This window comes from Vidua chalybeata, chromosome 2 (genome assembly GCF_026979565.1).
Source record: "Vidua chalybeata isolate OUT-0048 chromosome 2, bVidCha1 merged haplotype, whole genome shotgun sequence".
In the NCBI taxonomy this organism is placed as follows: Eukaryota; Metazoa; Chordata; class Aves; order Passeriformes; family Viduidae; genus Vidua; species Vidua chalybeata.
In genome coordinates this window covers 7,936,116-7,957,975 of record NC_071531.1, presented here as the reverse complement: position 1 = coordinate 7,957,975, position 21,860 = coordinate 7,936,116, and the positions used below count along the sequence as shown (strand labels likewise).

The following is a 21,860-nucleotide window of genomic DNA, read 5'->3' as shown; positions in this document are numbered from 1 at the left end:
TTTCATTTTCTGGCCCCCTTCTTTCTGGGAAAATCAGGGGGTGCAAGCAGATGGCACTGGAGAGTAAGGGTGTGTTTCAGTTCCTTGCAAAGCTGGAGACTGTTTGAAAAGGAAATCCAGCATGCACATAAAAGCTGTGCAGGAGAGACCATCATCCTCCTTACCCCAAGTCTGGAAAAAGGAGGTCGGCAGACGTGTTAAGACTAAAAATTCCCTGTCCTGTGCAGAAATAAGACTTCGGCATCCAGCAGCAGACAGCTTTTGGACCCTTCTCTCACCTCTTGGCTCAGCTACAAAACCACCTAACCCACAGGAACAGCCCCACTGTAAAGCCACACAGTAGAAATGTTTGGCAAAAGACTCACAGGCAGCACACCACGAGAGGCAGCAGCTCTGAGTCTTCCCCTCCAGGGCACCTTCAGAAATGAAGCACAGTTCTCCCTTACCTTCAGCCTTCAGGACAATGCAGAAACTTCTTCCCAGATGCTTTTCCCAGGCTGACCAGGTGCTCTGCTCAAGACCCTTCGGGTGGGGTTCTGGCCCCCATCACAGGAGTGGCACAGTTTAAACACCTCAGTGGCAATTGGCTACCATAGGACATACTACTCTTAATAACAGCCCCTAATTAAAACTCAAGAGTTTGAGTTCACAGCTAGAATTTCCTTCCACAAGGGGAAGGCAGAGAAAGTCTGCCCAAGCCTTGGGAGCTCAGCCTCTTAGATAGAAGTTCCAGAGCTGCACAGAAGTGACATTCTGGTCCTTGTTCCTTTAAATGCTCCCAAAATGTGCTTATAGGTTTAATGCTCCACATTAAAACCAAAGCTCTTCCCCTGGTACTATTAACTTCCACTCTGCAGACTCCATTGAAAAGATAATTCAGCCAATTGAAATTAAAAGTATGTCAAAGGAGGGAAAATGATGGAACCTATTAACAATTAGGTATCATGAACACGACCTTTAAACCCATGTCCCACCAAAAGCACAAACCTGATGTTTTCTTGCAACATGGAATTTAGAAAGCCAACACGGAGTGTACCCCAGATTTCATCAGCTGCTTGCCTGCAAGTCTACCAGCCCTGCCCCATTTTGGAAACTCCACCCTCCTTTAATGAAGATTATGAAGATGAAGGTCATGTCACAACCAGGCAAGGAGTTAATGGGAGTCACTTTAGCCTCTTCATTTCTCAACAGTTTTATTGCCTTTAAGAAAATTTTTGTAAAATATAAATACAAAGGCAGAAGATTTACTTACAAAGTTAAAACACAGATCTCAAACATAAACACACAATTCAGAAAATTTAGTTTATGTACAGTTTCAAGCAACTTCAACATATGTTAGTTTTTCAATATTTTACAAGGTACAGAAAAAATAGTTCAAAGTCTTCTTTAAATAAAGAGCATAAAATGTTTAAACATATATAAACAATCCGGTTTGATGTGTGAAAACTAAATTTCACAGCTTTTAAATTAGGATATAAAAGTTCTTACAATTAGTTGATGCGTATGGATATGGTTTAATTTATATTACAAACTATTGAATTATATTCAATAGTGCTTACCTGGCCAAAGCAGGTAATTCTGTAAACAAAAAAACCGAAAATAATATCACCAAGTGCCTTACCGAATTCTATCTCCCAAACAAGCCACACGACTTTGATCACATCACCTAGAAAAAGTATGTTCTGTGTAATCAGTGCTTTGCATGAAACAAAGTCAATGTGTGTGGGTGTGTTCTTTAAAAAAAAATGTGTTCCGAGTAATAACAAACTTATCCCAAAGCCTGTGTGCATTTAAAGGAACATTATATAACAATTTTTGTAAAAACTGATTGAAGTTAAAAAAAAATTCTTCCAAAATCCATCCAACTGGAATTCAGATCTCTTATATAAAGGAAAGATATTTTCATATTTAATAGTGTCCTTTCTTTACAGAAACAATTTCATTTGAACACATATACATAAAGAAGTAACTGTATAGAGCACTGTACATTGAACGGCCTGATGGTTCACCAGAGGATGTCGAAGGGAGGGTCCTCGTGCGGATGCAGCCAGTGAAGCTCGGAGCCGAGCAGAGTCTTGAGCTCGCTTGTGAACTCTACCAAGTCCAAGAGCTCTTTGCTCTCTGGGTTAAAAGCTTCGAGGTCCGTAGCACAAGAGAACAACTGGCTGAGGGAAGTCTGTTTGTAAAACTCTGCCTCCGTGATGGTGACGACTTCCAGGTTGGGGAAGTTGCAGCGGAAGATGCGAGATGACATTTTTAGCCTCTTCACCACGTCCGAGAGCAGAAGCCAGTTCCGTGGTCTGTGGAAGCAAGGGAGAAAGAGGCTCCAGTAACTGACATTAAGTCACAGAATTCCTGACTCTTCCCCACATCACTGTGTGAGACAAACCCTCCCCGATCCCACGCCCACGAACAATGCCTCCGAAATCAAGGCCCAAGGGGTGAAATGAACATATAACCAGGTGTGCATGTATTTATTCAGAGTACTGCTACCTGCAGCTTTGGGAAGGGAAGATTCAGGATGCAGGAGCACTGGGATCTATAAAACCTGGGCTGCACAGTGCCCATGTGGGCCAGCAGCCACCCCAACTCCAATACCTAGAGGTTAGACCACCTGAACCCAACTTTCATTTCACAAATAAGGAGATGGCTTATAGTTACATTTCACAAATAAAGAGATGGCTTATAGCACCCCTGACTACCAAGGAAGCCAATATTAAACAGAAGTCAACAGTAAGTTGTTTTTTGGTCAGATAAACAACACAGTTTTAAAATTCAATCTTTATACTTGTCCACTTCAGGGAATTAAGTTAGATCCATCACCCATGTAACAAAAACATATCAAACCCACACTCCTGCATGATCAATACTTAAAACTAGCTGCCATCAAAATTGGTGCAAATGGTAAACAACAGTTGCTAACAAATCTAATTTATATCCTGAATATAATAGATAATACAACTTTCCAGGTCTTTGCTTATTATTAAGTATCACAGGATCTTCCCTAAGATTGTTTGTTCCAATTCAGAGCTTTAAACCACTTTTGCTACAAAGTCTAGAAAAGCAGTAATGGTGTCATTTTGTCATCCACAAAAGCATGTCCACTCAGCAGCAGAACAAAAAAGCTCATGAAATAGAACTAACACCGTATAAACATCATACCCAAATTTAAGTGCTAGAAGCACTTCTATTTTGGGAAGTTATAAACAAGATGCCTGTCTGGGACAAGGAAAGGATTTTGTGTTCAAACGTCACAACTCCAGAATATGGCAGTAAAAACTCAGCCCTGACAAACCAGCCTCTTCCCCTCTCACCTCCTATTAGTTTATTTCCAAAAAAAAACCAGCAGGAGTTACAGTTATGTTATATTATTTATAAACATAAATTACAGTTATGTTATTTATGTAACAAAAATGATCTCTCATTTATGTTACAAAAATACAAACACTTTTCCCTGCCGACACAAACTGCCACCAGCCCAAGCAGGTGATCCCAGCTGTTTTTACCCCAAAATCTGTATTTTTTCTTACCCCTGAGAGAGACACACTTGAATGTTGTAACACGGTAAGGGAGGCTCATCCAAAAATTCAAATTCAAACACATCACTGAAGCCATCTTCATCTTCATCACCTGGGCCAGGAGGATTTGCCAAGACATCAAATCCAGATTCATCTTTTGGATCTAAATAAAATTGAATAAAGGTGCTAAGTCAGCAATGAAAAGATTGTTGCAGGTCTTGCTTTTTTTCCCCCAGTAACGTGATCTGTAAACAAAATCAGTTTGCTTCCTTCCTAGCTTCCTCCACCACAAGAACAAAACAGCCCCCACCCCCCACGTGCCCCACGTTTTTAAAGGCTCTGCATACAAAGAAATAAAGGGCAACATTTGCTCACCGCACACAGAGCTGCCATAGAAATCCCAGTACAAACCAGGGTCATCAACACTTCGACCTTGCAGGTCAGTTAAATACTCTGGAGAGGAAAAAAACAACAACAAAAACATACTGATGAGAACAAAAAGCTGGCAAGTCAGGAGACCGCGCGTCACAGAGCCTCAACACCTTCCATCAAAAAATCCCACACCATACTCCTGGCACACGTGCTACAAACAACAGCATATATACACCATCCCTCCACACCAAATAATGACCCACCACATCAAATAATCACTTAAGGTCTAACAGGGACAGGCCCAACATTAAGCTTCAGATACTGAGGGCAGTATCTTATTTTTGTGAAGACAGGGTGTACCACATTTTTTGGCCTTCGCAATTATTCTGGACACCAACTTGAGGGTGAAACTGTGGCCCCAAACAAACAGATGAAAAAAGTTTTTCCACACAGGTACGTTCAGAAGATGTAGTTCTTTTGTACAGATATAATTTGGGAGATTTACAAGCTGAATTGGGTGAAAAGATACTGGAATCCAGGATGCTAGGAAGTCAAAGATACTGGACTTTACTGGAGTCCTGACATATCTGTGTGCCTTCTATATTGCACCATTTAAACAGGTAAACAGATGAGTACTTAAACTCATGGACTACGAGCACTGCAAACATGCTCAGAGTTAAGTCATTAGGGAATGCAAGTGTCTTCATCCAAAACTAAGAGGAAAAAGAGCCCTAAAACCATGTTACAACATGGATATGTTTAAAGACAAGAGCCTTTAATGTATTTTTACAGTATTTCAGATATAAAACAAGGCAGAACTGGCAAAACCAAAAATAGTCTAAGATAAAAAGCAAGACCATGGGAAAACGTGAGTATGCTTAAAAAACTGCTACTTGAATTGGCAAGTTTCTTATTTTCATTTCAAGGAGAAAACTGAAGGCACCGAAACAGCCCGCTGACCTCCTACCCACCTATCAAATCTGACAGTGGAATAATCCTTGTGACTTATTAAGAGTTTCAATTAGAAGGAGCCCCCAAGCATGGCTGTGCTTCCCACCTGCAACCTCTGGGTTTTTGCAGGCAAAGAGGGAGCTACTGCAGCCCAGCCCAGCCCACAGCTCCTTGGCATGAAGTCACCCATGCCAGGCAGGAGGGACTTTGGGGCACAGGGAACAAGCCCCCATCTGCCAGGACCAGAAAGCCCCATGCAGTGTGGGCACAGACCTGTGAGGAAGGTCTCCATGAGCTCACTGTGGGTCATTTTCACGATGGTCCTCCCAGAGTAGGTTGCAAGTGTTGGATCAGCACCATAGGACAGTAACAGGCGGACAATTTCCAAGTGGTCGTTTTCGACCGCGTCGTGGATTGGTCTGGTGTGAAGTAAAAGAAAAACCACGGCGTTACATTTCGACTCAACAGTATTATGCAAATATTTTTGACAAGAAACTTCTGACTGTATATCAAAGCTATTTATAGAAAATAACACTATTAATACAGCTGCCAATCACCTTATTGTCAGTTATACTTGCACATCATCCCCCTCCCCTCTTGTCTTCAGTCAGACTGCTCAGGGCACATATTTCTGTTACGTCTACTCCTTGCTGTACACATTTTCGAGGGACAGTAAAATAATTACACTGCTGTAACAGAAAGCAGGAGTTTGTGTGAAGCCTCACAAACATCATTTTGCTGCAAGTCACTCTACCGTTCCAAATCTCTGCCATATAACAGCGTGTTGTGGAGCAAGGCTCATTCAGCCTGCCTCTGGGCAAGCACGGAAATCAGTTACCCGAAGCTCCTAAATTATGTACACAGAAGTAAGTTATGAAAATTTGCTTGGAATTAAACTTCCGTGCAGAACATCCTCTTTAAACAGTACTTGTAAATATATTTGCAGCACAATTCAACCCTTCTCATCAGAGAATAGAAAAACATGTTATTTTAAGTGTAGTCCACCCAGAAATTAAAGCATTTCATGCGGCGTGAGCAATCTATACAAGCTCCACATAGATTTTGTGAGCCTTCAGAAGGATTATTCATTAATACACAGGCCTGCAATTCCAGGTTTAGAATTCCTTATCGCTAATTATAAATCGCATTAACTTCTGCCTTTAAAATTGATTATACGTAACGGGGAGTTGTCTGGAAGTAGAACATATTACCCTTCAGACTAATGAAGATGTGCTAAAATCCCATCTTTTCCTTGGACAGCAAGAGCAGGGAACTAAAAGCAGAGTCCAATGTGTGGACAGTGATCATGGCAGTCCAACTCAGCACAACGCTCCTCCTTTGGGCTGTCAACACTGCTGCCCCCCCAACAAGGCTGTCAAGCCCTCGGGGAGCTTGTATGAAAAGGCAAGGAAGGACTTCAACCAGGATCACACACTGCCTTCCTGGAAAGCTTTCACAAAGATGTTACCAGGGGAAGTCATTTGGAAGCACAGCCAAGTGAACCTCTCCGCTCCCCGTCTCCCCATCTGCCAAGCAGCACTCGGCTGACAACCAGGGCTTCAACTCCCTCCTGCCAAGAGGTCACATCCCACCACTCCTGCCTCTCAGGGCAATGTCCCCTCAAAAGTCACCACTGCTTTGGCGTGACCTGGTACACACGAAAGCTCAGGACAAAGGAGGGGAGGATCCAATCAGTCAGAAGAGGATGGCACACCACCGTTTTCCCATCTATCACACAGCACTGCTGGTAGGAGGGAGAGGAGGGTGACTGGTAAGTCTCAAAAAGATGTTCAGATGTATCTACTCCAAGTACTTTCCAGCAGGCCATGATTTAGGGTGACTAGCAGCTGCTACATGTGAAGGGCTCTTGCTTGCATCCATCTTGCTGGAAAGCTGCATGTCGTATCGGTTTTGACATGTGCACAATATACTGACTTGAGGAGGTGCACTTGGGGACTTGGTAGTTTGTTCCCAATGGAAAGAGGGCTTATCCCATGCTGCCTGCCTCCCATGCCACCAACAGAGTGAAGAAGCAGGTGGTCCTCGAGCTGCTGAGCACAGTCCTCAGTCCAGCTTGTGCCAATCCTCAGACCCTCGGCAGCAGAGAGCACAACATGTGGACACCTTCAAAGCCCAACATACCACTCTTTGGAAAGCCACCTTCACATTTTAAGACCAGAGAGGTCCATGAGGATCACAGGCAAAGAGTCAGGATATCCTTTCTCAGTTTCTGAGGGAATGCCTCTAAAATAACACTGAAATGGACGCCTTTGAGACAGAGTGTTGGAGGAGCCAACATTCCCCCAGATTCCCCTGCAAGTCTCACCCTCCCAGCTCCACCTACTGACTCAGTGCTTCCCCACAGGGAAGCATCACATCCAGGATCTGGTCAGTGCTACATCACAGCGTCACATCCCAGGTGACACCAAGCAGGAGGCAACAAATAACAGAGGTGCCGACACAGAGGCTGCAGAAGTATCTGGTGTTTCTTGCTGTCAGCAAGCATCTGAGGCCTGAGCTGCTGGGTCATGGCACTCTGAGCATCTACAGCAGGAAAGGTCAGCCTTGCTGCAAACCCTCCTGTCCCCCACTGGGCATGAAGCATCCCTGGCTGAAACTCTGGCAACAGGCAGCAGGAGCAGATCAGAGCTACAGCTGTTGCTGAGTGCTGGCAATGCTCTTTCTCCCCCACTCCCTCGCTTTACTGGAGTCTTTAATTTTGAACTCTTTTAAAATTTTATTTCAGAATTACGATTTTCTGGTTTTGGGAGGGGGTTGAGGAGTGTTGTGGGATTATTGGTTTGTGGGTTTTCTTGTTTGTGCTTGGGTTTTTTTTTTAACTGACTTACCTAAGTGGCTTTTGAAGCAGTAATGAATTCAAGATGATCCCTTAACTTATTAAAAACAGCATCTAAATCACCGCCCAGTGTTCCAATTGATTTAACGACACTCAGACGAGTTTATTAAAGGGTGCCTGGGCATTCCCCAGGAAGGAAAAATTGCAGCACATGGGCTGTAACCCTGTGATGGAACCTCCTTTTGCCTTTTTACAGGTCACCAAGCCCAACGTGGTGCTGCAGACAGAGGCAGCAGGGCAGGTAGCGGGGCAGGCAGAACCAGATTCGTCATCTAAGAGTACACAGGGAGGCTGCCTGGGCATGAGAGGGGAATTTATAGAGGCATGGGGAAGGAAAGGCGTAGTAAGGCAGCGCGGAAGAAGGAAGAACAATAAATAGAAGGAAGCAAAGAAAACACTGGTGGGGATGGGGGAGGTGGGCGGGGAAGGAGATTCCCCATAGATAAGTTAAGGGAGAAAAGGCCGAAACAGAGCACTGACAGACTCTTTTACTGGCTAGAACAGCTTCTTGGCAAGCTCACGAGCGAGACCATGCAAAGGCACAGCTATTTGTTTGCTTCTCCCAGCAGGGCCAGCAGAGGAGGGAGTATTCTTCAGTCTTGGCAGAATTTAACCATCCTCTTTGTAGGATGCAAAAGCAACTACTGGAAGAGGCAACTTTTTCAGATGTGAAAATAAAAGAAGATCCCTGGGAGTCCCCTCCTGGGCTGCTTTGCCATACAATCTCTTCCACCCTGAGCATCGTGGAAATAAACACTCTCTATCCCTAATGGTACAGTTAACCTAGCACAGCTCGTTTCTAAAACAAACCCTTCAAAAGGCCCCAGAAGGAGCTGGGGACATTCGAGAGCTGCAATATCCTACAAAAGACACACATCTCAACCCTCTCTTGTGTACTGCTGAATTCTTCCTACTATTTTTACTGCCACTAGAGTTAGGAAAACATTTCACTGGGAGTTTATCATTCCACCACCAAAATTATAAACTATTTAGACCAGTCAGCGTTTGCTCTTAGCCTTCCAGGCACCACCAGAACTCTCCTTGCTGCAGTAAGAGGTCTTGTAGCTCGCCGAGCAATGCCGTATTTTGGCGTTTTGTTTTTATTTCCGCCCGCTCTGTTACACAAGGCTGCCCCACGGAAGAGGCAAGGCAGGAGTTGCAGGAGGGCAGCTACGCAGGCTGCCTCTTCTTTAACGCAATCAGCTGCTGGAAGGTATGGCTCTGCCAAGACCAGCTGAAAGGACGCAGGAAGAGAGCCATCTTGGCATGGTCCTCGCAGGGGAAAAAAATAAAAAAAGGCTGAGCTCATCAGCTGCCAGCGGGAAGGATACAGCAAAACTGGCTGCAGAGAGAGAATCCAGCGAGCGAACTCTGAAGCAACGTGGAGCCCTCGCTAACAGGCAGGGGATGTCTGTATTTTTGGCATGTGTCTTTGTTTCGAGATAATGGCAAGGGTTCAGCTAGGGCATGCTGCAGAGGTAAGAGGAGAAGAAGAGCGAGATAAGGCCAAATACACGCGGCAAACAGCCTTGCTAATGTCAGTTCCAACACCCCTAGTCGAGCTACTGCACTTACTGGGGTCCTGTCGGGGAAGGGAAGCTCTCACCTCTTAAGCACGGTCTATTATTATTTATAGGTAAGACGATTAAGAGCCCTTAGTGACTGCAGCACCTCGGAGACAGGTCTTAAAGATCTCCGGGTTCTACAATAATCTTTGATTAGGCACTAATTGAGCAGCAGAGTGCTTGTGTATTCAGGGTCTGCAGGCACTGCATGTGGTCTATCAGCCTAGAGTTTAAGGGGAAAAACATCCAAGACCTACCACATTTAGCCTGGCCAGATGTGCTGTGAATAGGGCAGAGGGGCACATCCTGCGCCGAGCTGGGATGAAGGGAAGGACTGCACCATTCCTACACCCCAAACATTGTCTCCTCACTGCCCCTGCACCAGTCTGGCGCTTTGTTTGTTTCTGGCTTCACCGAGATTTCTGATACCATCAGGAACCAGAGGCTGAACGCCTGCCTCATCCCAAAACACACACACGCAGAGCCAGCACGATGATCAGAGCACCATCAGCAGCATTTCAGACAGATGCACAGACCTCACAGAACTTTCCTGCATCCTTCACATTCACACGGACATCCTTGTACAGACCAAACCCATACCCTCACAACTTTTCAGTGTCCTCCAAAAAGCTGGTGGCAGAGGCAGCAAGGAAGAGAGCCCAGAGCTCCAGGTGACCCCCCCCAAGCTGCCTCACCAGCACAGCTGTGCTGGCACAGCACACGCAGCTGCATCACAGTTACATCACTCCTCTTTACATTAACAGGCTGAACGGAGCCACACACATCCACTGCCACGGTCTGCGGGCTTGAGAGCTTCCTCAGCACCACCAAAAGTACCTTTGGATAAGTGAGGTGGCAGAGGGGAAAATTAAAAAGCAAATTCAGAGTCATCAAAAAAGCAAGGGAGAAGGACAAGTCTCTGATGGTGTGCTTTCTGGGTTTTGTTTTGGGGGCCTTTTGTTGTTATTTTCAAGACTTCACCGTATTTCTAAGGGTTGAACATGTTTTGGATTTTAATTTTAAAAGCAACACAGCTGAGGAAGACTGGCACATCTTTCCTCCTAAGTTAAAGGAGAAAAACCTTCAAGAGAGAAATGGGACTTGTGTTACCATGTCCTGAGTTACTCTACAGAGACAGAGCAGTCTGAGCCTGCCAAAAGGCAGTGCATTACACAGATCCAAAGCTCCTCACAGAAACTTCTGCTCTCTGTCCTGCCCAATTCAGACCATCTTTCCTCTGTGTATTAGTTGTGTTCTGGATTCTCGCTGTCTGTTGGGCAGCTTTCCAAATGAAAAGTATGTCTGCCCTCAGAAAAGAGAGGCAACAGCACGCTGAATTCTGACATTATCATCTATGATCAGATCATCATTATGTTCATTTCTAAAATCCATTTTCCCAAAAACAACTTTTCAGGGTACACTGGCCAAGTTTTTTCTTGAAAATCAGCTCCATCTGTGACTAGAAATCAAAGGTGGACTCTGAACTGGCGGGTGATTAAGACTGCTCAGACACTTCCCAGGGATAATTTTTCTATATAGGTTATTCCAGCGAGTGAGACAAAAATAATTTAGGATTCTTTTTACGGTAACTCACCGCTGTTGCACAGGTCACATATTAAAGCTGAAGGCAGCAGAAAATGCGAGGCTGTTTGTCAGCCTGGAGAGCTCAGAACTCTTACAAAGACGTGGGCGACAGAGGAGGAATCTGACAATCCAGTCAGGGTTTTAATGTTACTCCAAAAAGCTTTCCTTTGGGCTGTGATGGGCTGGTGATGGGCCGGGAACAATGGACCATCATGAACTTTTAATGGACCATCCTAACCAGACCTCTTTTTGTTTTCCTGACTCCTCCCTTCCCAAGTTAATAAATAAAGAGCTTAAAAACAAAAGAAGCAGGCTCTTAGTTACGCTAATTTTACCTCCCTGGCTATTTGGATGGTGATAGGGAAGGCGATAAACCATTTAAGATAACAAGCTGCAAGAGATTGGAAGAATACAAAGCGACCTGTCCCCAAAATGCACAGACTGAATAACAGCTCTGCATATGCTCAGGACAAGTTACCCCAAGGTCAGCCTCGCAGAGGTGGTCAAAGAAGTGCTTTAGGAGATACACAAGAAGCTTAAAAAAAAGTCCAGAGCAGCATTTTTTTCTCCACAAAGCTAAAAAGAAAAGCTCACTATCTATTCTGCCAGCACAGGAACTAAGCACCCCTACTATTCTGCGAAGGAAACTAAAAAAAGGCTAATTCGGGATTAAAAAAAGAAAAAAGAAAACATAAATCCAAAATATCAAATGAGCAGATAGTTTAACAGTTCAGCAAACAACATTTTTATACAGCATATATAGGACTCGCACACGCGATCGCCACAAAAGGCTGAAGTGCTCTCAGAAGTAACCCTGCTAACAAGGCTAACTCCACTCTTTTGGCACAACTCAAAGGAGCTGGAGGGCACATGAGCAGGGCTGCAGCTCAAGTATCACTCCTTCCTGCCCTGCAGCTGGCAATTCCACTGACTAACAAAAACCAACCAAAGCACAACTTATTAAAATTCCCAGAAGAAAAAAGAAATTACCCTGAACTCGAGTCACAACAGAAGCGTGTCCCCACTGCTTTATTAACCAGAGAGCAGAGGAGGTCACGGAGCCCTGCACGCCCCTGCCCAAGGACCAGCAGCAAGGCAGCCTTACCTGCTTCGAGTGTTTCAGGACAAGGGGAGGATAAAGGAGAGGCACAGAGGGAAGGGAGGCAGAGACGAGAACGTGCTGGGCCAGGGGTGCTGCTCACCTGGTTCCATCCTGAGCGCTGCAGTTCACGTCCGCGCCGTACTCGAGGAGATGCCGCACGATGCTCAGCCAGCCCCTGGCACAGGCCTCGTGCAGGGCACAGTAACCCGCGTTGTCACGATGGTTCACATCACACGCCTTGTTTTCCAAACAATACAGAACCACTTCCTGGAAACAGGAAGGAAAACAGATGAACATCATGTTATTTCTTGCTGTGTAAACGCACAGATTTCTCTGCTTGAAGGAAAAGGTGGGAGGAAGAGGCTAAAGACAAAATCCCTATGATGTGCTAAGTTACCCGTTATGAGATGGGTCAGTCAAAAGGAAAATAAAAGAGGGAGCTGTTGACAGTCCTGTCTACTCAGGAGACACAGCAGAGACTTCAGTGAGCAGACTAATTTGGGCAAAGTGACACTCAGAGTCCTTGCAGGACCCTGTAACCCCCAACATCAGGAACTGTCACAGAGGGAGAACATAAAAATTTCACAGACAAAACTCACAGAGTTCCACTTCTGAGAACTTCTACACGTGAAGCTAGTGGGGAGGTTGTTACTCTTACATCTGCATTTTTTTAACAGAAAATTCTGCGAGTGCAACAGCAGCACAGCCAACGTCAGTTTGATTTTAAAAGAAAAAGTGCATGACCCGAAACAAAACACATTTAAGACACACAAAGGATGGTTTGCTATCAGCAAACAAAAACCAGCCTGGCTCTATCGAGACTGGGGAAATCCCATTTTCACCCACCCCAGTTTTCTGCATGCAGAAGTAAAGCCAGGCGCCAGGTTCCAATAACGAGCCCGGCGCCGCAGGAAGCCATGTGAATTTAACACAATTCATCTTGCAGTCAAGTACACCACGCTCCAGAGCCTGGGCCAGACTCAGCTCTGCGCTGCCGTGCAGCCTTGGAACAATGACTGCTCCATCACTCAACCAAAAATTTAGGATGGTGCAAGTCTTCCTCGACTTGTGCCAGATGCAAAAGAAGGCAAAACAAAAGAAAACACATTTCTAAGAGATGCTCGATGCATAAAACAGCCCCCACATTCCCAAATTAGTGGTAAACCGTTAATTTTGCATTTGAGTGACATCCTTGCAAAGCCAGATACGGCACGGAGGGGGGTGAGTGCTTGTTTTGCCAAACCAAGAGAATCAAACGACGTCGGGTGCAGTGCATTTATTCTTCCCGTTTCAAAAAAAACCGGAAAGCCCGCAATAATCTGTGCTCTGGGTACACCTGACTCAAGAGCTGGTATCCAGGATACAGCATGAAGCTGCTCTTTTAGCAGGCCCTCACCAACCAGCCTAGAGCTGAGAGCTAATGAGCTGCCTGTCCCAGGCTCCAGAGCATCCCCTCCAATGCCACGGGGGATGCACCCACCGGTTTAACCCAGGACCCCCCCACAGTCCCACCTCTCACCAAACAGGGGCTCTGAACGCTCCTGCTAGTCAGCCCAAGGGCCAAAAATCAGTCCAGAACGGATGCTCTTTACCCTGCATATGCTCAAGCCCGTAAGAAAGGGCTGTGCAAAATTATACTCCAGAGCTATGAATTTTCCTTCAAAGCAGACCACCCTGCCAGGCAAATTAGCAGATGGATAAAGGTAGCAGAAGCAGCTGCCGTATTCAGCGCCACTTTTAGCATGCAGTTACCATTTAAAATAGACTTTGCAACTCAAAATAAAAGATGTTTCATCTATTTTTGTAAAAAGGAAAGACTCATCCTAGGGTGGAATACCTACTACTGGACAAAAAAGCTAATTTTGTCAGGCAATTCTGTGTTAAGAGGCTATAAGAAGAATGTCATTAACCACAAAATGTAACCATAAAGACCATAAAACTCTACATTGTTAATTAATTAAATGCCTCATTAACTTTTTTTTAACATGATTTATTCAATTTACAAAAAAAATTAGCCACCATTGCCAAATACAGGAACATGTGGTGCCACAAACACACTTTTGGTTTCACAAGCATTTCTCACTAAGGTTCAGGGAAGGCTGTGAAAGTGCCACAGGGCAATTTAATGTCTGTTCAGGTGCTCTATTTAAACCAGCATTCTAAAATCACTCACAGTTAATCCAAAGAGTCAAACTAGAACATAACCAGACACCTCCGCCTCTGCTTCTTGCAGTTTCTTAGCCAAACTGCAAACAGTAATGTCAAAGTATGCACATATGCATGGTCCATCCTCATATGCAAGGAGCTGCCCTTCTTATATACTCCTTCTCCAGGGGGAGAGCTCAGCATGCCCCAGGCCCCAAGAAGCACTGTTCCCCCACATCCAACCTCGAGACACAGCCCTTGGATCAGGCATTATATGCTGAGCCTTAACACTTCCCCCCAGCATCATATCAAAGCCCTGAAGTGGTGTCCATTCCTGAGTAGGATGCAGGAGCCCTGCAGGAGCTGTGCAGGGACAGGATGGGGCTCTGGAGCTCCTGCTCCTGTGGCGGTGCCACTGGATAAGCCCTGTCCTCAAGTGTGTTTAAATGTACTATCACACACCACACACTTCGCTAATTTCACTGCCTTCCCAGGAAGGATTTCATAACAAACTGACAGGGAACTTTCCAAGTCCACTGTCATGATTTCACCCCAGCCAGCAGCCAAGCCCCAGGCAGCCAACTCACTCACTCCTCCAGCAGCACGACCAGGGTGAGAATCAAAGAAGCACAAGGGTCAAAGGTGGAGAACTCATGGATTGGGATAAAGACAGTTTAATAGGGAAAGCAAAAGCCAGACACACAAGCAAAGCAAAACAAGGAATTCATTCACTGCTTCCCACGGTTGGGCAGGTGTTCAGCCATCTCCAGGAGAGCAGGGCCCCATCCCACTTATTGGTGACTTGGGGAGAAAAACAACATCACTCTCAAATGTCCCCCTCCTTCTCCCCCAACTTTATACTCTGATCCATGATGTCACATGTCTGGAATATCCCTTTGGTCAGTTTGGGTCACCTGTCCTGGCTGTGTCTCCTCCCAGCCTCCCATGCACACCAGTCTCCTCACCAGCGTGGCAGCAGGAAAAGCAGAAAAGGCCTTGGCTCTGTGTAAACCCTGCTCAGCAGTAACAAAAACATCCCTATATTATCATCACTGTGTTCAGCACAAATCCAAAACACTGCCCCATACCAGCCACTGAGAAGAAAATTAACCCTACCCCAGCCAAACCCAGCAAATCCAGACACACACCAAAAAGCAACATGAGGCAGAAAGACAGCCAGTGTTTCCTCTCACATCAAATTCATTACACAAGCCTTTTGTACTTTTTTTCCAAAAAAGACTCTACGCTCCCTGTAATTCCCTCTTCACAAAAAGTAAATTACAGTTTTAAGACTACCATTATCTCAAGTCATTTGTTTCAAATGGGGAAAACAGAATGGATTCGAGAGTGGCCATACATTGGGATGAGCTGGTAACATCCTGCTGAAGCATGGCCTGGCGCAGAAGCCTAGGAAGGGAAAGGCAAAGCTTCCCACCAGCTTCATCAGGGATTTCCAGGGCCAAGGACCACTTGCTGCCCTGTCTTTAAGTAGCCTTGCTGGCTGCAGCCCTGCAATTTATCTGACCAGACACAAGCCACACTTCTCCTTCGACATTTCACACTCGGGTCAGCTTTACACAAAAACCGTATCCACTCGTGTCCTGCTTCCTGCGGTGATCTGGGGCACGTCTGCACCGTGGCACTGGGAGCAGGACACAGGCTCATGGCCTCGCAGCACTCGGGCTCCCCATGGGTCCAGGAGTGATACACACAGCTTGCCAGCACCTCTGCGTGCTGAAGGGTTTGGAGTGGGATCTCTGCACAGCCTCAGGGCATCCCTGCTGCAAAGGCAGGCAGGCTGCCAAGGGCAGGCACGAGCTCATCCGGTCTCAGGGCAATACAGCATTCCTGCCAGGGCTCGGCGGTGCCCTGCGGTGCCAGCCGCTTCCAGCTCCGAGTCCTGAATCAGCACTGGGCTCCCTCTGCAAGCTGTGGCCCTGATGATGCAAACTCCTGCCACCGAGCTGGCAAAGGGCTGCCATCGCAGCAGCCGGGGAAGCCCCCGTGTGCCCACCAGAGGTTGCTGCCTTGCTAACAGGGGTGGCAGAAAACTCACCTGTGTACTTGCCACAGGTCACAGATCAGCATATTACCTTGACTTATGCAGATTTTTCTTCCTTTTTTTTTTTTTAACATAGAGGATTTTTTTTACTTCTTGACCAATCTTATTTTTTGTGCGGACAAAGGAAGCTCAATTCAACTTTCTAATAACTGCAGTAGTCTCATTACTATCAAGAAAAATCCCTCAGCTATGCAGCTTCCATGGATGATAAAAGTATCACAGGCTCACCATGGGCCAAACATAGCTCCGACAGGGTGGCACAGCCACCCACCACTCTGAGCCTCAAAAAACACAGACACCATCAGATTCTGGCAGCAGAATCTGGGTGCATGGACGGGCTCTTTCCCTGCCCTGCATTCCGCCAGCAACAGAACCAACTGCTGCACAGTCAACACCACCTGAATAATCAAATCAAATGAGCTGAATATTTAAGCCTATTAAAAACACAGTGTTCACTTGAACTTTAGAGGGAATTCAAGTCAGAAAATTAAAATCCCCAACCAGCTGATAATGGGAAGGCATGGTGGTACACAATGCTACCCACACCTTGGCAAGCCTGGGTATCCCCATCTTTCTGCAACCAGCCAATTTGATAGCAGAGAGCTCCTGCTGTCAAAGCAAATGCAGAGCCCTGGGCTCCTGCTTGAGCAGGATGTCAGCCCAGCACTAAGTTTGGGAGCTGCTCTACTGAGCTGTGCCCATATTTCCCCAATAAAAGCTGTGCTCAGTAGAGGTGCTGGGCTCAGAAAGCCAAGTGCTCAAGCATACTCACCCTGACAGACCCCATGCAGGAAGAAAAGACACACCGATAGCTTGGAGCACATGCTACAGCACATTTTGATTTTGGACCCACAGAAAATGAAACCATTTAAATTACGGAGAATTCCATAGCAATGTTGTAACAACCACCTCTCCCAGCTAGAGCTGAAGTGCCCTGGGTTAGAAGAAGTCTTTGTCTAAGGTAAACAAAACCTTTCCGATAAACCCTGCCTTCCAGAGCTGGACGAGGCCTTGCTCCACACAAAGCTCTCTCCAGCTATACAAAGGGCATTTCAAGGTTTCAGCAAATCCCCAAGGTTGGACAGGCCTCACCCAGACCCGGGCTGATGCCACCTTCCCAAATGGGACTCAAGCCCAGCTCCAAGGTCCAAGCAGCCCTCTCAGCAGCACAGCAAGCCCTGCAGCCATGCCGAGGGCAGCAGTCACTCTCTGCAATGAAACACCTCTGCACCAGATCTGAAACTGAGCAGCAACGACGCTCATACCTACGTGCCCATATTTCCCCAATAAAAGCATGCTTCAAAACGGCCGAGCTAAGGGATTCATCGGTTTCTGATTTTTGTAGCAACAGGGGGCCCCTTTCATTAGACAACATTGTTCCAGCTACACCAAGCAGCTCCAGACGCCGAGTATAAAGCATGCAGAGTGCTCCTATGATGTGTCTGATCATGCAAGAGGACACTCTTAAGCGCTACATCCTGTGTCACATACCAGATACTCCTTGGAGAGAAGAACAAAAATAAAACCCTGCTCCTAAACTACACCCTCTTCACAAACAATAAAAGCAGAAAACATACAGCTTATTAAAGATCATCATAAAGATTACTTGGGAGGAAAAAAGAAAAAAAAAAAAGGCATTCGATCTGTTTGCAGATGGTTTGTATCTAAAGGGAAGTGAGGGTTACCAATAAAACTTTACCCTATGCTCATTCCCGTGGGATGCTGCTCACCCTGCATCCCTGCCAGCTGACCCAGCAGTGGTGGAGAGTCATTCCCACAGCAACCTGCCTCCAAACCCCACACATCAGGAAAGGGAAAGCAGCAGGGGAATGGGGGCTACAACTTTCAGCGACCCGACCGAACGCTGCTATAGTTCGCAGCATTTCCACCTACAGAACCGGGAAGACGATTTTAACTTTTGAAACAAAAAAGAAAACACCATCCCGCAGGGCGCCGGGGGAGCCTTACCTCATAGCCCAGGCGTGCCGCCCGCTGCAGCAGCGTCTCCCCCGCGTTCTTGTTGACGATCAGGCGCCGCGCCTCGGGCGGCATCGGCCGGCTGGGGGTGGTCTCCGGCGGGGGGCTGGCGATGGGCACGGGCTGCGGGACCGGGAGCAGCGAGGCCGGCTGCGGCAGGCGCTCGTACGGCTTCTGCTCGTACGGCTTGGCTGGCGAGGAGTCGCAGTCTGAAGTCGGCTCCGGTCGCTTCCTGACTTTCCTCGTTACCGTTACCTGTCAAAACCATGACGGTGGGGGGGTTTTTTATCTTTGTTTGCACAGTACAGTGATGGGACTCTATTTTGTCAGCAAGGAATTACACTTTTCCAATCGTATTTAATTTTTAAAGGAAGACCCGCTACAGCTTTTAAACACAAGATGCTTCACCCCTGCAACAGTGCCTTAAACTGAGGTTAAGAAAAGCAAACACAAAATGTGCAAAGCGCCCACAGACAAATCTGAACGCAGTCCCCACTACCCTGCATGCACAACAGTGCGTTAGTTTTAAGCAAGCTGACTCTGCCTTCTCAGAGGCCGATGGACAATTAAGTCTAAATAAAGATACCTTATCTTCAGCATTTTCGATATCTGTGGTGTCATCCCCTGTCAGAGATGACCTCCTTCTCCTCTCCTGCAGTGCCAAGTGTTTTGTTTTACACTGACGTTTCCCTGATGGCTTCTCACACTCGCTGTATTTCGGCATCAGAGATGCGTGTTGGAAATCCTCCTCTTCGTCTGTGTACAGCCCATCTGTCTTCCGGCTTTCTTTAATTTTCTGCTGTTTGGCAGCCAACCTCGAGGCTGGAGTACAGCTTGGCTGAGCCTGCCTTTTGCTGTTTGCATTGGTGGATGAAAGGCTCTTCATGTGCGGAGACACCGGGAATACGGGCAAGCCTAAATGGGAAGGAGAGGCATTACACATCGCACGGTGCGTTAAAAGGAAAATGCATTGCTAGCACTTAACACAAGCTCCTCACTTGCTTAAGAGATCTACAATTACATTTTCAAATCGTTAATATTTTAGGCGTTCCACATCCAAACTGTAAATAGCATCTCGCCCGTTGACACTACGCTAACAGTTACCGGGCTCTAATAAAAATCCCTGAATGAAAAGCCCCACAGAGGTGTTGGGCAGCGCCAGGGCCGTGGGGATGCATGCCAGGCCAGCTTGGCAGTGCCACAGCCCGGCCACCACGGGCAGAGTGGAACAGCTGCAGGGAAAAACTCTCCTCCTTACCTAGGACTGCCTGATCTGAAGGGGAACCAACTCCTCCAGCAGCCTGGGCCCAGCCTGGCTTGTTTCAGTGGGGTGTAAGTGCAGACACAGGGATGGCGAGGGAAGAGGGGACAGGAAGAAAGGTGGGAGCATGGTTCACATTTTAATGGGACAGTATGCTGGTTTTGCATCATGGAAGTGATGTTTTGGGAGAGGTGAGAATGTTGAGCTTAGTCCCAGGATGGCCCTAAGACAGGGAACACCTCCTCAGCAGCATTTTAACTTCCAAAACAAGCCAAGAGAAGAAAGACTACTCAAGGAGCCATCCCTACAGAAGTTCTGTGCAAACTCTCTCAGAAAGCACAGGGATTTTTGCAGGAAAAGCAACCAGATGTTTTTTTCCCCCAAGAACTCCATTCCGAAGTGAGTCTTTCTGGGATACTGGGACAGTAAGGCCAGTGCTCTGCTGCCTGTGGCAGGATACGGCAGGGTTGGGTTTTCTCTGGGGGTTAGCTCCAACAAGCTGGATCCCACAATCTGGGCCACATGCAAAAAGCATGGTTAGTTTGGGGTTTTTTTTGAGAGCAAGCAGGCTTACAACAAAACAAGGACAGGAAAGTTGACTTTTTATAGTCTGAATTTCCCTTGGGAGAAGAATTGAGGTGACCTCAGAACCAACTTCTCTGCAGAAAAATTAAAGGTTGATAGAAAGGAAGGGACATTTCAGCCAAGCAATACCACACCACCACGGGAAGGTGTGGAAAAAAACTTTGAGAACTTGAAAGAGGCTCCCTTGCTCTGAGAAGTCTCTGAAGTGATGCTGCTTTCAGAATAGAAGAGATGGCAGGAGCAAATAAGCAGGTGCTCAGAGGAGAGACACCCTTACTTTAAAGAGATTCGGTCCGGAAGCAGTTGGTAAAAAAGAAAATAAAATCCAGAATCCTCTTGGTGGGCAGTTTCACACTTTAGTCTTCCTTTAAATAGATCTGTGAAAGTAACTCACAGAAGGCTTTCTAGATTAAGGATGAAAACAGAAATCCCTCAGTTCTTTTGAGCCACTTTCTAGAAAAAGACACATACCATGGCTTGCCAAGCAGATGTCAGGGAATTTATGGGACACATGATGTGCAGATTGTTCAGCAAAAATCATGCAAGGTTTTCAGGCTTTGCAATACTGAAAGAAGGCACCTAGTCATAGGCTGAGCCTATGGATGGTAAGGCTGTCTTTCCAACTCTGTAGATAGCACGAAGTAAGGAGTGTTTAATTCTCATGTTCCCAACTAACCTAATTGAGTAGCGTGTGAAAAGCCCAATTCCAGTACAGAAGTACCATCATTACCTACTTAATCACTTACTAAAGAAAAAAAAAATATGGAAAAGATGGAAAGCAATAGCGAGGAGCTCTGGTGAGTGCAAATGGAACAAACAGCTGCATGCAGAAAAACTGCAATAGAATTAAAAACTCACAAGTCTGGAGAAGAACAGAAATACTGAAAGGATGGAGGAAAAAAAAAAAAAAACACAGGAAGCTTATCTCAAAGAACTGCAGGCTTTCCCATGCAGAGATGCCAAGGCATTGAAAGCAGAAGTTTAATCACCACAAAAAATGCATACTCCTGCCTGCAAACTCCACATCAACTCTGTGCTTCACTTTGACCCTCCACAGTGGTGACAGCAGGCACCAGGCTAAATGTGCACTGGAGCTGAGAGATGGAGAGTAGCTATGCTGTGAGCCCAGGAGCTTCAGGATCAATAACATTGCAATATGCCAGCACTACACAGAAAAAGCCAAGCATCAGCCTGGGAAATGCAAGACAACAGGGACAGAAAAGCAGCAAGTGATTGATCCTGGAATCCCACCTCATCTTCCTGACCACGTGAAGAGAGAACTATAACAAGAGTGAGCAGGAATATACCTAAATATCCACGAAAATAAGAAAACCCAAACCAAAAACCCCAAAAAAACTCAGACCTCCGACTGATGTGGGTTGTGGCAAGTCTGACTCAGAGCAGGACCTGTCTCCTTTCCCGCGGGAGCGGCTGCTGAGAGGTCCGCGCGGAAAAGCAGCTGCTGCCGCGTCACCTGGATGGGCGCTTGTTCAGCTCCCCCCCAGCAGCTGCCTCCTCCTGCCTGCCAAGCCCATAGCTGCCACACTGCCTGCAGCCCAAGGCAGCTCCCAGGGGCTGGCACATGCTTCCCAGTGGGCGAGATCCTCCTGGCTCCTCTCCTCAGGGCTTTTGTTTCCACGCTGTTCCAGCTTTCTCCTCGCACCGGGTGAGCGGCTGCGGCTCCCCGGGGGAGCATCAGGAGAGCTGGCGCTGCACGGCCGGCAGCACAGCGTTACTGCTCAGCTGGGACTCCAGCACAGGCCGTGGCTTCTGCCTTGGTCATGGGGCTGGGCAAGCAGTGTGATGCCCTGAGGCAGCAGTATCCCCATGTTCATGGACCTGCTGCATCCGGAGAGCCAGCACGGCAACGTCACTTTGCAA

The 21,860-nt window shown here is 46.6% G+C and overlaps 1 protein-coding gene across 3 annotated transcripts in view; it reads right to left on the bottom strand.

The window, feature by feature from the left end:
* Positions 1 to 1,177: 1,177 nt before the first annotated feature.
* BCOR (BCL6 corepressor) overlaps positions 1,178 to 21,860 on the bottom strand; it is a 59,046-nt gene continuing 38,363 nt past the window's right edge. For all 3 annotated transcript variants that reach the window (XM_053935499.1, XM_053935500.1, XM_053935501.1), the window contains 7 exons: positions 18,720 to 19,048; positions 18,125 to 18,388; positions 12,050 to 12,216; positions 5,115 to 5,260; positions 3,894 to 3,971; positions 3,531 to 3,681; positions 1,178 to 2,300 (listed from right to left, as the gene is read on the bottom strand). In XM_053935499.1, the coding sequence (XP_053791474.1) occupies positions 2,006 to 2,300; positions 3,531 to 3,681; positions 3,894 to 3,971; positions 5,115 to 5,260; positions 12,050 to 12,216; positions 18,125 to 18,388; positions 18,720 to 19,048 (1,430 nt within the window). In that variant the 3' untranslated portion in view covers positions 1,178 to 2,005. The remainder of the gene's footprint in view (positions 2,301 to 3,530; positions 3,682 to 3,893; positions 3,972 to 5,114; positions 5,261 to 12,049; positions 12,217 to 18,124; positions 18,389 to 18,719; positions 19,049 to 21,860) is intronic.